This window comes from Papilio xuthus, unplaced genomic scaffold, assembly GCF_000836235.2.
Source record: "Papilio xuthus unplaced genomic scaffold, Pxut_1.1 DF827461.1, whole genome shotgun sequence".
In the NCBI taxonomy this organism is placed as follows: Eukaryota; Metazoa; Arthropoda; class Insecta; order Lepidoptera; family Papilionidae; genus Papilio; species Papilio xuthus.
The window spans coordinates 1,600,401-1,617,224 of record NW_013531188.1 but is presented as its reverse complement, the minus strand read 5'-3'; the positions used below and the strand labels follow the sequence as shown (position 1 = coordinate 1,617,224).

Sequence of the window (16,824 nt, the reverse complement as noted above, 5' to 3'; positions counted from 1 at the left end):
TCGCTTTCATGTATAATTCCTTAAGCTTTCTTTGCGAAGTATTGCAATGCATTTTGCGGAATGAAAATGATTCAAGGTATTTATCTAAAAGACGTAGAGGTGGAGTGAGACATTCTTAAGACTACGATATCTTAAATGAATTATAATATAAAATAATCAAAAGCTTTTAAATGTACTTAAGAGTAAGAATCTCTTTTATATACAAGCTGTTTGTCTCCAAAATTTGTGTTGTGAATAAAATAACATTATAATTTATAATAAAATATAAGAAAAAAGTTTAACGATTGAATTGAATAGAATTTAATTTGAACTTTTGTGATTATTTCGTATTTTAGTGTGTAGTTGACGTAACATAATATAGCCTTCAGTGAGCGAAGGGCCGCGTCCGCGAAATAATACCAGTCCCACTCACCCTGATGAAGGGCCCCCGATGGGTTCGAAACTAGTCGGTGCCGCCACCAGACGAATATACTCGTACGTGAGTGTTTAGCCGTTTTATATAAGTTTCTTCTACAAGAACTAAATAAATACAGGATGATAAAAAATACTGGCAATATTTTATAAACAGTTTATATACGGTAACATAACTTTTGATGGATGTATAAAATATAAGCTAAGCTTATTTGAAAGGGATGGCTAATAAAACCTTTTTAGCTCCTATGAATTTTCAATTGAATTTTGTGACCGGAGGCAAAAATTCTAATGTCCCGGAATAAATATGTGGTCGCTGGGGTTACTGTGTAATAAATATTTCGCCGTTTTTATCACCCGGCAATCTCTGCGAAGGCCATAGGCGATACTTAATACGAGAAATGATTTAGTTATTGCCTATCAAATTGTTTTAAAAATTAATATGTCTAAATGTTTTCAGAGAAGATAATTCTTGGTACGTTAGAATATCTAGTTAGCTCTATCTTATATATAAAATTCTCGTGTCACAATTTTCGTTTCCATACTCCTCCGAAACTGTTTGACCGATTCTCATGAAATTTTGTGAGCATATTGAGTAGGTCTGACAATCGGCCAACATCTATTTTTCATCCCCCTAAATATTAAGGGTAGTTCACCCCTAAATTTTATTTTTATTTTTTAGACAAACACGCGGACGGAGTCGCGGGCGACAGCTAGTATTAAATATAAATAATAATTATTTCTGTCTGTAAAATTGCTTTATGTAATTAAGACTTTGTTATGATTACCCATTATGAATTTCATCGAGATCCCCGTTAAGCTGTTCTGCAGATATCTTCTAACAAACATCCATTCATCCAAACATTCGCATTTATATTAGTTAGATTATTTGCTACATGAAATATCTGAGCTGTACTCAACTCCTCTTTACAGTGAGGTGTCACGTCGCATCGCAAACGCGAAATATTGTTACAATGCCTCGAATAAAGCATTTCGTCTGCAAATGAAATTTACAAGTCCCCGCATATGCGGCCCATTCAGTGTATTTTCATGTTTCTTAGAATGTCATCTTTGTAATGAAATATGAATAACGCATAGAACCTAAAGTACTGCAGAATTAGTGCATATGGGTACATGAAAATTAAAGATGTTGTCGATTTTATTTTTAGTGTAACCAAAATGTATTGCAGAATGAAAAAATTATGCGATTGCTTTATTGACTTAATTTATAAGGTATAAGCATTCGATGTGGCACACGACTCCGTCTTCGTGGTATTAAAAAAAAAACTATATGAATGGACACTAGTTAAATATATTGACACGTTTACGCAAATTGTTAATCTACAAAATATAGAGTCTTCATTTTAAAATTAAAATAATATTTATACCTCATAGCTAATAACTATGCAATACAATGATTTACAAAAAAAAATCACTGAAAAAATTCATACGAATACAGAGCCCTCCTGACAAGCACTGATTCCAATCTATTTTTGAATGATGTGAGGCTGGGTGCCGCTGTGACGTGGTCCGGCAGCCGGTTGTAGACTGCAGGCCCCATGACGTGCGACTTCACCGTCCTGGTCAATCGGTGTAAAGTTTTTTTTTATTACCTTTATATGGTAATATTAAAAAAATATGTACATGGCAGTATGATGGCATACTTTCTTTATGCTGCCAGATATATTTTATTTGAAAAGCCTGCTTCAAATATTATCTCTAACAAAAACATTTGTTCGAAACAAACAATAGTTCAAATTCCGTTTCCATACATATGTTCAACAAATAGAGGAATAGTTGGCTATCTTTTTTTTTGTTTTCATTCAACCATTCGTTTCTATTTAGTGATATTTGAATCTGGTGAGGTTTTATTCACAAGGCTTTGAGTAAAAATTGATTTTTATCTTTTTCAAATATACCCGCTTTTTATTAAAAGCGCGTTTAATCTGTGGTAGTCCACTTTACAAAGCTATTGTCAATTACAATACAATATGTTCAAATACGCATTGAAAAAGCGAGAATTTAAGAAGGATTTTATAACTAATTAGTTTTGATGCCCATCTTACTAATATTGTTAATACGAATGTTTGGATGTATGAATCATCTTAGGAGGTAACTACTAACACCTTCTAACTTCCACACATTGTAGAACATGGTCTGCAAGAACACATAGGCTACAAATTAAACTTTTTCTAAATTTGCGCGGCAGTCCGCGGCAAAAGTTAGTAGGCAAATTTTAAAATTGGTAATATATTTTAGTATTTATTTAGGACCCAGTATACCATAAAATAAAATATAAATGTATATTGTTTCAGTTACCTCAATGATACAAGTTTTAACAAGTTATCGGAACGCATGATGTCAGTGCGCATTTGAAGTATACGAGGTGTCAACTGATGCGGTTGTGAGGTGTGCAGCAAGTGAGATGTGGGCGGCATGGCGCTCGCTGGCGCAGCTCGTGCTCGTACTCCGTGTGCTCGGTGTGCTCGGCGCGCACGACGCTACCTACCACAACCAGTTCGCAGTGCACGTGCCCAACGGGGAGAGGCACGTGCATGATATAGCGAAACGACATGGCTATGTTAACCATGGACAGGTGAGTCAATTTATTATAGACAACTTTATATTAAATGTGATAAGCATTGGATTAGAGCTTAACTTGTGATATGCAGGTCCTGAATTCGAATCCCTTCATGTACCATTGTGTATTTTTCGCCTTAGTCACCCTTAACTTAGGGATAGCCTCAAAAATTCTCGATGTAGACGTATGGTGATGATGAATTTAATAATAATCTAGAATCTAGACTTAGAAAGATATGTATTAAAGGTGACACCCATAGAGTGAGACAGGAATGGTGTTCAAAAGACCTATGTCAATTGTTTGAACGTGGTGATCAGAACAATAATACTTTTATTGCAAATAAAATTTATAGAATCTTTGTTTTGTTATCAAACTACATCTCAACTTCAATCAGTTTCCGTCTCAGCGTAAGCGTAGATTATAATATGTAAACGGTGCGCGTCACCGCAGGCAACTTTGGTGATTCGTCGATATTTTATGACAGATTGGAATAAGAGCGGTGTGTTTTATGACATTTCTATGTGATGCGGGTAGTTTTTATAGCTATTTGATTTTATGAGCTGCTGTTTCAATAGTTTGGACTGAATTTGATCTGTTAGGAAATTCAGGCGAAGATCTCCACAATGTTGCTATAATTTGATATTCTCTAAAATCATTTCATTTAAAGTTCTGAATAAAACTCTGAGAGTGTATAATTCATCATAATCTTGTCTCTTTTCTTTCCAAGGGAAATAAGAGAGATGACAATTTAATGTACATATGTAAATCGGAAATCGAAAAACACATTAGTACATGGCGGAATTTGAACCCAGGACCTGCAGATTTCAAGTTAAGTGCTTGTCTCCTGAGCCAACGACGCTCTACGTGAATGTATACGTCTGGCAAATCCAATTCGGTTTTTAAGAACACAATATGTTCCAATATTCCAAATAACATGGAACATTTATTGTAAATAAACGTTTGAAATAGAGTGGTATACTTTGGCGGTTGTTTGCGCGTCGCATTTGTTCCGGCGGGGCCGCGCGGTTGATAATGTGACGGGGAATGTTCCGGAATGAAATTTGCAATTCGATTCGGTTATTCCCACCAGGATCGCAAGTCGCGGATACGTTTACGAACATCTTAGGAAGTGTATATCTATCTCTTATACAATTTTCGGTTCAATTTAAACCTTTATCTGATCTATATTTGGCAGATGTGTAGTTTATTTTGGTTAAATGTAGGATGAATAAAGTTAGTAAATAATTGTATTCATTATGACATTATCATTTGGACATTGCTATAAAAAATATTTAAAATGATGGATGTTTGTTTGAAGGTATCTCCAAAACGGCTCAAAGGATCATGATAAAATTTGGCATACATATAGAACATAGTCTGGAAGAACACATAGGCTACTTATGTTTTTAATTCCAGGCGGACATAGTCGCGGGTGACAGCTAGTATGAGGATACATTTGTGTAACCGTAGACTTTCACTGCCTAAATAGTCTTAGTAATAATAAAACAAATTGTGAATTCATAATAAGGTTTGATTTATAGGCCACATATTATTTATAATTATAAATTAAAACTAACTTAATATGGAATTAATTCGAGACATTTAAATTAAGTTCTATGTTCTTCAATAGAATTAATTTGATATTATTTTAGCGAAGTTCAGTTTGGCTTATAAGAGCTCTCAGTATAAATGTTTGGTTAATAATATCAATATTATAACAGCTGTACGTATTTTCGTCTTACACGTGTGGGAACTAATATTTGTCAATTCTAAAATATTACACGGAACATATGTTAAAACATACTGTTAGGAAGAAAATCCGACACTGTGCTGGTGTACTGCGCAACACTAGGCTTACTAAAATGTCGACGTTTATGTCCCCTCACTAATAATTCTAACACTTCACTTTGCAATGTAAGCGCGCCATTCGCGTCAAAGGATTCTAATTAGTATTGACTAAAAAGATTACTTATATAGTCATTAAGTATGTTTTTAACCGACTTCAAAACGGACCTTTTCCTAGTATCATTTTTAGGGATATACAAGAGACAAGTTTCAGTTTTCAGTTTCAACGATAGACCGCGTCATTTGCTCGAACATAAAAAGTATATGTCATATATCTTTTGTATTTCATAAATTGACCTTAAGATATCATGATTGTTCTTACCCTCTATAACAATATTGTTGGGTTCAGATGACGTCACTCGTGTCCCAACACAATGGTCCATTAGGGGCGGAAATCGCGGCCCGTGGTCGCTTTACCAAGGGTCGTGTTTCGCTCCTTGAAGTGTTTATATGACATAACAGAACCACGAAAACATCAGTACTTGATGTTTTTCAATTGAAGCAATGCAATCGTTGTTTTCAACAAGATCGGACACGTCAGACTATTTTGTAATAAAACCTTTATCTCCATGGAATAACTGCTTAGTAGGAGAGACTTGGTACACTCCACGTGTTTTTGAATCTAAACTCTTCCAGATCTTACTTCTTAATATCTTACTAATATTATAAATGCGAATGTTTAGATGGATATATGGATGGATGGATGTTTGTTTGATGGTACTTCCATAACCACTGCATGGATCTCGTTGAAACTAGGCATTGATGTAGAACATAACTTGGAAGAAGACATAGGCTGCTAATTAAGTTTTTTTTTTAATTCTGCGCATTCGAAGTCGCGTGCGTCAACTACTATAAAATAAATATGTCTCAATATACATACGCATTTTATATGCACAATACTCTTGTAGAATTTTCTCTGTAGTTTTGAATCAAGATTCAATTTGTGTAGAAACATGTGTGATTCAGAACTTCAATATCGTTATGGAACATTGTCGACTAAATCGTATAATATGTCAAAGCCGCAACAGAATTGAGTTCCTTTGTGTGTATTAAGATTTACATGTATTTGAGAATTCAATCTTACTAATATTATAAATCCGAATGTTTAGTTGTATATATAGACGTTTGTTTGAAAGTATATCCAGAACGGCTTAAAAGGCTTCGGTGAAATTAAACACATAGGCTACTTATTAAGTATTCTTTCTAATTCAGCGCGGGCGGAGTCACGCGTAAAAGCAAGTCTGTAATATAATTCCACTTTTACGCGTCAGCTTGGTTGTGTAGGTGTGTTTTTTTGTAGGTGAATTTCATGCCTACGCAGAACAACGCAAGTTCAACCGGAAGGAAGTGCGGACCGTTTCTGTGGGCGGTGTCGGACTTCAGGGCGTGTTGTACCTAATATGTTACGTGCTACGACACAATATAGGACGAATTATAGATGTAATTTGTCATGTCTGTTTTTACGCTAAACTTTCCTGTATTAATAATAGTATGTAGACATATGTCTGAAGACAACCAACGTGAACTTAGCGAGCCTGGTTGACTATGGGCTAGTCAACACTAACTCGGATAGGCTCAGAGTACCTTGTAAGTGAATTAATGATATTATGAAATGACGACTGAATCGAAATCATATTTTATTCTATAATCACTAACGAATCACTAAAGTAACTAACTTAAGTAACTTAAAGTTAATTGAATCTCACTTCATCGGGGTCGTCTCTCCAATAGTTAAGTGAAACAAAACAAGTCGGGCTGACTTGCGAGTTAAAATTACCGATGTTTCTATTTAAGAGAATAGTTAAGATTAATTCACGATGTACCTTAACATTTGTATTACTCTATATGTATTTGTTTTAAGGTTTAAAATATATGAGCTAGTGTAAAATTAATATACGAAAGTATTTATTAGAATACGAACCAATTCTTATCTTATAGTTTTTTTACTTCTAGTTTAATAATATTTCCTGCATTATTAAGTTTTTAATAACTTCAACATTTCATTTTTAAAACCTTAATTGTAATAAACAGCATTTGGACGTGTCTGCTAAATATTTAGTAATTGAATTTAGTCGGAGCGTGCAATAATAGCTTTAGACTAAGCTCGGCCGCGGCTATTCTTTTGCAGTTGCAGTAAATAGCGCTAAAGTTTGAGGTAATTTAGTTCCCAGCGTGAGTTCAACGACGTACCATTAAGTTCTCAGTGTAATGGATAGCAGTCACTGCAGGATACTGCACGGTCACTTATACTTTGGAAATAAATTAATATATTTCCTTTGTTTCTGTTACGGTTTTATTAAATTATTTCATGTACTTGCTACGACAGAATATTAATAGTTATACCTATATGTTTATTATTCTCTTATTTACAACTTCCATTAATGAGGAACTGGGCTTAGACAGAAAACTCTATGAATGAGAAAAATATCACGGTACCATAGGTTCGACTGTAACGCTGTAAACTTTGATTTAAATAAGTGACAGCTAAAACAGCTTAGTATTTTTTTTTATAATAATCGTAAAGGTATACTCACACGTGACCCGCGTACGCATGTTTCGAAAAATGTATAATGATTTATTCAGCTTGATTTGCGGTGCGGATCGTGTGAACGGGGCAGATGCGAGGTTACGTTTCTATGTTATTAAAACGATATCACGCAAGGTATGTTGACCAGTATATATAGACCTTTCGAAAGCAATAAGCACGCTACATACCTCATAATGTGCTTTATACATTTGAAGCGGCTCAGGGATCGTAGTTATTTGGTTTCCGCACGAAACTTTCCTAGTAATGATCGACAGCGGTCGAAACATAAAATGTGGTAAACAAAAATTGATATTTTGACATGTGAATAAAATATTATGTGATTCTTTTAGCATTAATTAATAGTTTTTATGTTCTTTTTCTTTCAAATTACCCTACATAGACATTTTTTTTTTTCCTTTTTATTAGCATAATGTTAGGTTTGACATTGACTTTGTCGCTGTATTTTATAAGGGTCGGTCGGTCGTCTGTAGAAAGCCTATATCGAGTATTTTATATGAATGTTTTTTGTGTTACAGATGTCAGAGATCTGGGATTTATTGCTAATAGATTCTGATAGGAGCGGGTTGGACTTTTCAACTTGCTATTTGATATCTTAGCATTTTTGTACAGAATATAAAATGATGATTCTATTGAAATGTTTTTTGTAACAAAATAAAATGATATGTGTTCTTACATTGTTAAACTTATGTCCATATATCTTAAGTATGGTTTACCTACTTGAATTTTCCTATAGCGGATAACTAGTAATTGCCCGTAACTTCGTACGCGCGCAATAAAAAAATCTATTAATAAATATAGCTTATGTCACACAGGGATAGTAGCTTCATAACTGAGATTTTTTTAAATCGTTTTAGTAGTTTCGGAGCCTAGTGAAACATCATCATCATCAGCCTGTACTGCTGGACATAAGCCTCTCCCATGGCACGCCACTGAGCCGGATCCTCGGCCGCTCTCATCCAGCTCTTGCCAGCTGCCCTGCTAATGAATGCAAACAAAGAAATCTTCTTTATAATATTAGTGTAGATAATATTAAATTATATCTGGACACAAAAGAACTTGAAATTTAAAGTAAAAGAATGACGTAAATCACACTTTTATCTACTAAATGAATTTTTTAAGCTGTCGACATTTTTTTTCGTCCACTAAACCCCTTGACTCGTCGCGTGTTGAACTTCAATTGACGTGTACGTGACAAAGCTAATCGAGGTCGTATTAAGCTGTAATTGCACTGCGCCGGCGGACGTTTTAATTACAACACAGATAACGCGCGTTTATCGGCCGCATCTAACCCATTGCCGGCCCAAGCTGGCTCCGTACGACTATTAACACACCCTTTAATTACGTGTAAACTCTATTGCATTTTTTTTTATTAATATTTTTCCCTTACTGATAATGTGTTTTTGCGGTTATGTATGTATGCTACGGTGTATTGTCACTTATTGAATAAGTAGATTTCAATGATTGTTATTAGAATACTTTTGTTTCCCAAAGAATCAGTTTAATAAATCCAGTTTAAGAATTAGCCGTCACCCTCGACTCTGTCCGAGAGGAATTAAAAAGAAAATTAGTTGCCTATGTCTTCGTCCAGACTATGTTCTATTTATAAAAGACATGTCCTCTCTCGCGACTCCGACTGTGTTCTAAATCTATGACAAATTTCAGCGAGAACATCCATCCATCCATCTAAACATTCGCATTTATAGTATAAGATTTTTTATTGCTAGTATTTTTTTAGAAATCTCCTTTGAATGAAAATCTTTCATATTACTGTAAAATAAAACTTATCATTAGTGAAAAACTACGTCGTTTAAAAAAAAAAGAATTAATATAATTTTATAAAAGCGTATTCTGAATATATTCTCGCGTTTGAATAGCATTTGTTTAAATAATCCAGTCTGTAATACCCAGGGAGATATGAGGGGAAAGTTTTCTATGCCATCAAGAGTTTTCTCCCTGGCTTATTCTTTTCTCTTCGTCATCAAATGAATTGACATATATCTACAACTACGTAGAATATTATGCACTCCTGGTATCAATATTATATTATATTCTTAGTACAGTGTAATTATTATTTGAGCCAGTGATTATGAGATATTTTTTTATACCAACCTATTCTTATAAGGAAGGGGATTTGGCATAGGACAGGACACGTAGAAATGGGAAATACAATCTTTCCGTGTGTCCCCTCCTTCGTTGATTAAAGGCAACGCATCCGCAATTGCAGATGTCCAAGGGCAGACGTTGTCTCGTTTTTTCGTGAATTCAGATGGCCGCTTTCTCAAATTTGTTAACGACATTTTGAAAATGTTTCAACACAATACTCCAATACGTTTCACCTTCCTACCTGTACTAAATTACCTCTAATCGAGAGGGACGAATGCCAAAAGATCGGATATAAAGACCGACCTTTACACTAATGTCGGTTACACGCCTCCGTTTTATTGCTCTATCAGTTTGTTACGAGAAAAAGTTGCTTCGACTCATCGACTTAAGACTTTGATATTAGAGAAATGGACTACGCACAGATCTGCCTTTGTATTATAGTAATTTCTACAATTTTCAAACGGAGTTAGATAAAGATCCATTACACATATGCATACGATGAATGATGATAAAATTGAATCTTTATGAATGCATATTGAAGAAAAATGAAATCACATAACGCGGAGGAAAGTGTGCTCTTGACAGGTTCTGTCTTTTAAAGTCAAAGACTCAAGAACTTCAGTAAAGTCGTAATGTTACCTCGAACATTACGAGATAAGTCTGCAAGAAGTTTGTCTAGTACAAGTTCTTTTACGCACTTGTAAGTTTTGCATGTGTTCGCAACTATTTTTATTACAAGTACTGACGATGATGTTTCTATAAGAGAAAAAATGTTTTTGTAGAATTAATAAAATATAGAACGGATGGAAAGATTATTTAAAGTAAGATGGTATTTCTAATAATAATATTTATGAAGATTATTATGACATGTGAAGCAAAGCTAAGTATAATGCACGTAACAAAGACCTGATAACAGAACCAATTTTTAATATTTGTCCGACTGTATGCCTGTTTGCAAAGCCGTATTTGTGCCGGGTACACGACCGAAAGGCTGGACCGATTCTGACGGGACTTGGACGAGATGGTAGCTGATAGACGCAGGCATATTATAGGATATTTTTTTATTACTTATCATGTAAATATAATTTAAATGGTATCAAGTCCTGTGATGTTTGTAAATATAAAACATGTATAGTTTTCGAGCGTATCGGTATTTATTCGTGGTACGCTGCAGCCCGCTGAATATTCAGGCGGCGGACATTGATATGTTTGCCTGGTGCCGGGCGCCGGCCGAATTGCAAATGTATTAAAAATTTAATTGTAACCATTGATACGTGGCGCGTGAGGTCACATCGTGAATCCACTTACACCTGATGTTTTTTTTTTTAATTCCATCATACTTTGGTCTTTAAACAGATTATGAATTTTATGTAAGTTTGAAAAAAAATAATTGAGAGGGGAAAGTCAGATTACATTTTTCGTAGCATTTCTGAAAAAGTTGGAAATCTTTAATCTCTGTTTATCCTTTTTATAAAAGCGAGAGCCTATCGTTAATATTATGAACGACTAGAAGTTGCCTGCGACTCCGTCCGCGTTTTATTAAAAAACTAAGTAAGTAGCATAATATGTATGTGTTCTTCCAGACTATGTTCTCCATACATGCCAAATTTCAACGAGATCCGTTGAATCGTTCTAGAGATACCTTCTAACAAACATTCTTCCAAACTTTCGCATTTATAATATTAGTAACATTTCTAAACCTTTTTAAACCTTTCGAACAGATCTTTATATTGCGATGTCGAAATACGTAGCAGCTCAATATGAATTCCATTTTTTTTTCATACATTATATTCGTAACAGAATTGAGTTACCTTCCGTGTTTTCGAATTCCAACTGGGAATTATTTTTCTCCGTGATTATGAAATATATTCTCACGCGAAAAGCACCCTATAGAAGGGGCACCCCATTTCCCCCCTTCCTTTTCATATAATAGAGCGGAGAAATTCCTCACTTAATAATAAATTCAGGTGGAAGACTTAATAATAAAGATTGCGTTATGAAAATGATTTGATAACGTAGATATATGAAGAGTTTTATTATTCTCTTTGTTGTGAATTGTTTGTTGCTCTCTTGTCCTCCATTTGTTAAGTTGTAATGAAATCGTTTATTTCCATTTATGTTTTTATTTGAATTATGCAATCTGGGGTTTCGTTTTATTTAAAAAAAAATCAAAGGTGCCAATTGGAAACAACAATAACAGAAAAAAAAAAATAAAAAAAATTGGCTATGGTTTTGGTTGTGTCAAGCGCTAACGTCATGTGTCCAGCGAAGTGGTTGTGTGGGACGATTGTATACGTGGTGTGGTGTTCGCGAGCCTTTAAACTCTACAAAGACTGGGTCATTACAACAGTCAAATATGTTTTTTTAATCTATATTTTGAATCATAATTACTTTGAAACAGACTCTATTCAATGTTATTAATATATTAAAAGTTGGTAATGGGAATAGATTTTTTATACCGTTCATATTCATAGTATATTTAAAAGTGTCTTTACAAATAATTTGATTGTTATTACCGTGAGAGACATCAGGTAAATTGTCTCCACAATTTGTCGCTTTCATTGCAATAAAAAACGCGAATAAGCAATATACTTTTTCAATGTTACTGGGTTATAGCAAATTGCCTTATAATTCCGATACCGGAGTCGCTTTCAACGTAATAACGAATTTCGGGGTAATGTACTTTTATTTTATTCGCACCGAGCCCTCGTAATGTGAACACTGGGTTATAGTTCAATTCGCCGCCGTTGTAATTGCGCGCTCGTAAAACTTTCATGTACATTACGTTTTAACGTTAAAATTCCGACTTCCATTTTATACTGTACGAGTAATGTACGCACTCTGTTTGTGTCAGTCGCCGCGGCGTTGTGTGTGACGGTGGTTTATGCTCCGGGGCTAATTATAAATGGTATCTGCGGGTAGTTTTAATGCGAGTGTATTATGAGTACGTTTTTGTCTGTCAGATAGTAGACGGCCTGTTAATCTCGCTCGTGTTTTAGTTACACGTTTCTTGTGCCACGGGACACCGTTTTGATGACGTCATTAGTCTTGTTGACTCAAATGCAAATGTATTTTACAAAGGATTATATTTCGTTTGTTAGATAAAATTTTAATGTGTAAAATTAACATAGCTTTTACTCGTACATAAAATTACAAATGCATAAATTATGTTTTCCATGCAGTAAGCTTTTGTATCTATGATGTAAATAAATAGATAGACAGAGAAGAATGATGGATGTACATCCATAGAGCGGTGGCTCAGTGGTTAAGCTTTGATTTGTAATCTGCAGGTCCTGGGTTCGAATCTCGCCATATACTAATATGATTTTCAATTGACATTTGTACATCAATCCAATCTTCTTACGGTGAAGGAACACATCCTGGTGCAAACTCCAAGGCCGGCAACGCATCTGCGGTTCCTCTGGTACTGCTGATGTCAATGGGCGTCGTTGAAAACCTCGGTGTTCCCGCTGCTCGTTTGCCCCCTTTTGTTATAAAAAAAACCTGCACATCTGAGAAGAAATTCAATCGTATGTGTGACTATGGCCTAGTCACCCCTAACTTAGGGTTGGCTTCGAGCTTTTCATTGCGGAAGTATAGTGGACTGAAGATGGTAATATCTATTCAACCATATTTATCTCTAAAATGTTTAAAAAACACACGTAATATTTATAAAGGAAATCGTTAGTGACATTGAAAAAGTCGCAACCTCCAGCGGAAGGTGGAGGTAATTCATATTTGAAAGTCACAACCTCAGTGCCTGTTATCTTAATCTGACTTTAAAAATGTATACAGCGACGTTATGCGGAAACATAAAGGAGGCCCATTTGTACTCGCACGAACAATGTCACTCATTAGGTACGGGATTTTTCCTCAATTTCGCGAAACATCTTTATTCAGTTTGAAGTGTACTGTCAAAATCTAATCTTTTATGTATAAAGTGAATGACTGATGATTTATTCCCGCTAAACAAGCTCTTCTGTATACAGGATGTTGGAACAAATTTGAGAGGCGTTTACGATTTTAATGAATAATATTGACTTTGAATATAAAAATATGACGATGAATCGTATAATAATTTATTTGAATTTGATAATTTAGAACATGCTTTATGTCTCAATATAGTAATCAACGAATCGCTGTTTTGTTTTATAATCGTTTTAGATTATTTTTCTTAATTATATGTATAGTACAAGTTAGTTGTGACGTCATCTTACTAAGATCTTAGTAGTACTACTTTTCATATTTTTAAGGTAACTTTAACGACGGAAGTATGTAATATATTGATTTGAATCTAGAGGAAAAGATGTATATTTATTTTAAACATGACGTAGTATACTTTATCTCCATTTCCCGCGCTTTTGAGCTCACTTGCAGGGACAAAGCCATTTCCGAGTGGCTCGGATCCGCGCCAGCCCGCCGCTCAGAACGATTTAAATAGATTATATAAAAAATATAAAATATAAGAACAAGGCTCTTTCAAATAAAATCAAATTACATAGACGACGTCTATGTAATTTGAGAAGTTGCTTGTTATTTTCTGAGGGATCTTCCAAATCCAATTTAGGTAATAGCCGGAACGGAATTTTTAATGGTCGCTCTTTAATTCTTTATAGACTAAGCTCTTATGTTGTAGCGAATTTCAATTTGATTATATTTTTTCGTTTGAATATGTTTTGCTTTTACATTGTAAAAAAATTACAAAATATCATTTAAAAGATGTTTGCTTTTAAAATCTTATAGGATTATTTTAGTTAGGAGTTTGTTTTTTTTATTTAAATCAATGTTTACATCGTATTATATTATAGCTCACATTATTCAAATTGAAATGATAACATTAAAAAGCTAACAAATAACTATTCGTGTATGATACAAAAAATATCGACGAGGATGGGATTCGAACCCACGCGTGCAGAGCACATTGGATTAGCAGTCCAACGCCTTAACCTCTCGGCCACCTCGTCATGTTTGAAGTTTCCGAAATTATCATCGATTTTTAATTTCCATCTCTTTCCACTTTATACGTATCTAACATTATTTAAATTTTATGATACAAAACACAATGAATGTAGTCTAAATTCCAATAGAAATCATTCTTGTCGAGCCATCGTAAAATATAACCTAAAATGTAACTGCGTACCGTCACGCTTTTTGACCAAAGTGATTCGATTTTACGTTCGCATTCAAATGGATTCCTTTTCGCTATTTTTTTTTCGAAAACTGCGTTCATTTTGTGCCTGCATTGTAATTTATTTTACGGTTTTATTTGGCTCTTATGGTTACCCGATAGCTACGGTTTTTTGATATTTTTATAATAAAAACAAAGATTTAAAAAAATGTTTAAAATTAACAATAATAACTTACAGTAAATACTTACTTAAGTGACAATAAGTACTTACTTATATTAAGAATATCAGAGAGTTTCCAATCGAATCACTTAAAGTCAATTTCAAAGAGAATGAATAGGTTTTTATACACGTGTTTTAATAATGAAACATATCAAGATGTCGGTTTTTATTGTGTCAAAAAAATGTTGGTGTAAACTTCACAAAAACAAAGGCAAATATTCACAGTTTAAACAGAGGTAGCAGGTGTGTATTTTAAATTTACCTTTACATTTACATGTGGGAATAGCAAGTTGGAACGTATCGGCACCTATACTATGAGGCTATTCAATTGTTTCCATTGAACGTCGCGCCCGATGTATGGTAACCATATCGCGTTTGAAAATTTCAACTTGACTCAAATAATTTTTCTTGTATATTTGAAAAGGGGCAATAAGTATGTAATCTTGGTACTAATGTTCATTATGGGACAATTCCCAAAAAACCCTGGCTGATGTTTAGTGATGATAATGGATAACCTATCCATTAAATTTGGTGGCTTAATGTGTGATATTGCCATATTTTGATGGCAGGAGCGATATTTTATAACCAAAAATCAGTTTTTACCTTCATTCTGTTTTCCCTTCAGACTCAATTTTCATACTTCCGTGACGTGCTTTGTTTATTATTTTTGATATATTATTTTTTATACACGGTAAAATGCCATTTAATTTTTTAAATTGTGTTTCAACGATTTCATGGAAAAAGAACCTTTGGAAACGAGAAGTTATTAATTTTCCAACAAATTACTATTCGAATGAACTGGTCCAGACGAATGAATATTCCTTCCCTAATGGAGCTGTACATTCTTTCATTAGAACTTACGTAATGCGCTCCGCTGCGCTTTTGAATAATTACATCGCTCCTTCAGGAATACGAATGAGCAACAGACGTGATAAGGTTGAGGTCACATTGACGAGATGAGCGACTCGTAAAATATCTCATTTTGTTACTTTATGTCCTTCAAGAACTGAGCGTAACATCTCCTTAAAAACCGGCAACGCAACTGCAGTTCCTCTAGTATTGCAGATATCCATGGGCGTTGGTGATCACCTCGGGGTTCCTGTCGCTCTTTCGCCCCCTAATCATCCTATTAGCAAATATTAAGCAATCTATCCATTGATTAATTATGTAAATGTTTAGTGTTAGTGGTATACTTTAATGCATTTTTCAAAATCTGCTTTCAACAGTGGAAACTCATAGTAATTTTTACATATGTAAACACGGTTTCATAAAACTGTAAATTTCTAAGGCGATCTGAATAGAAATGTAATGAACCCACCGTCTGTGTTTAAATAGTCCCCTTCCAATCCATTGAGTGCTTTGTTTAAATAGAATAACTTAGCACTTTTGTCTGACGTCAATGTACTTTGTTTTGCCTTAGTTTCTCAGACATTCTAAAAGTAAATTTAACTTTAAGAATATTATTATAAAAAAAAAGTTAAATTTAGTATTTTATTTTAGAAAATACTTCTTTAATATTTGAATACGTAGTCTTTTTTGTATTTGCTAATATTCTATTCTATCACAAGAAACTAATAAAACTAATTAACCGTACTTCTGGAGCAGCGGCTCTTAAACTTTTTTGACTACGGAACCCTTTTTAGAAGCGTAGTATTTGTTGGAATCTTAGATTCTAGGTATGATTATTCTAGGCGCTAGAATTTGTAATTCTTTTCTCGTATCCCTCATTTAGTTAGCCTTATTTCTTGATACGTAATAGTAAACTTTTGTCGTATTTTTCTCTGGGACTTTTAGTATCCTTTTAGTCTTTTTGGTTTAGTTATGATTACCTATTTTTGTCGACCTCCCAGAAAGACTTTGCTGAGTCCTGTTACCTAGAATACTAGAAGAGAACAAATGCGTTTATTGGTTGTTGATAATCTGTAATTTGATCGTATTTATATGTGCCTTACGTTACCTTTAATCATTACCTACCTCGCAGTTTTTTA

General features: G+C 34.1%; 1 protein-coding gene and 1 non-coding gene across 3 annotated transcripts in view; one reads left to right on the top strand and one right to left on the bottom strand.

The window, feature by feature from the left end:
• LOC106119423 (furin-like protease 2) overlaps positions 1 to 16,824 on the top strand; it is a 170,219-nt gene that overhangs the window by 129,507 nt on the left and 23,888 nt on the right. For both annotated transcript variants that reach the window (XM_013314395.1, XM_013314396.1), the window contains exon 2: positions 2,727 to 3,007. In XM_013314395.1, the coding sequence (XP_013169849.1) occupies positions 2,837 to 3,007 (171 nt within the window). In that variant the 5' untranslated portion in view covers positions 2,727 to 2,836. The remainder of the gene's footprint in view (positions 1 to 2,726; positions 3,008 to 16,824) is intronic.
• Positions 14,371 to 14,452, bottom strand: TRNAS-GCU (transfer RNA serine (anticodon GCU)). Its single transcript has one exon. It is a non-coding gene; the product is annotated as a tRNA-Ser (tRNA).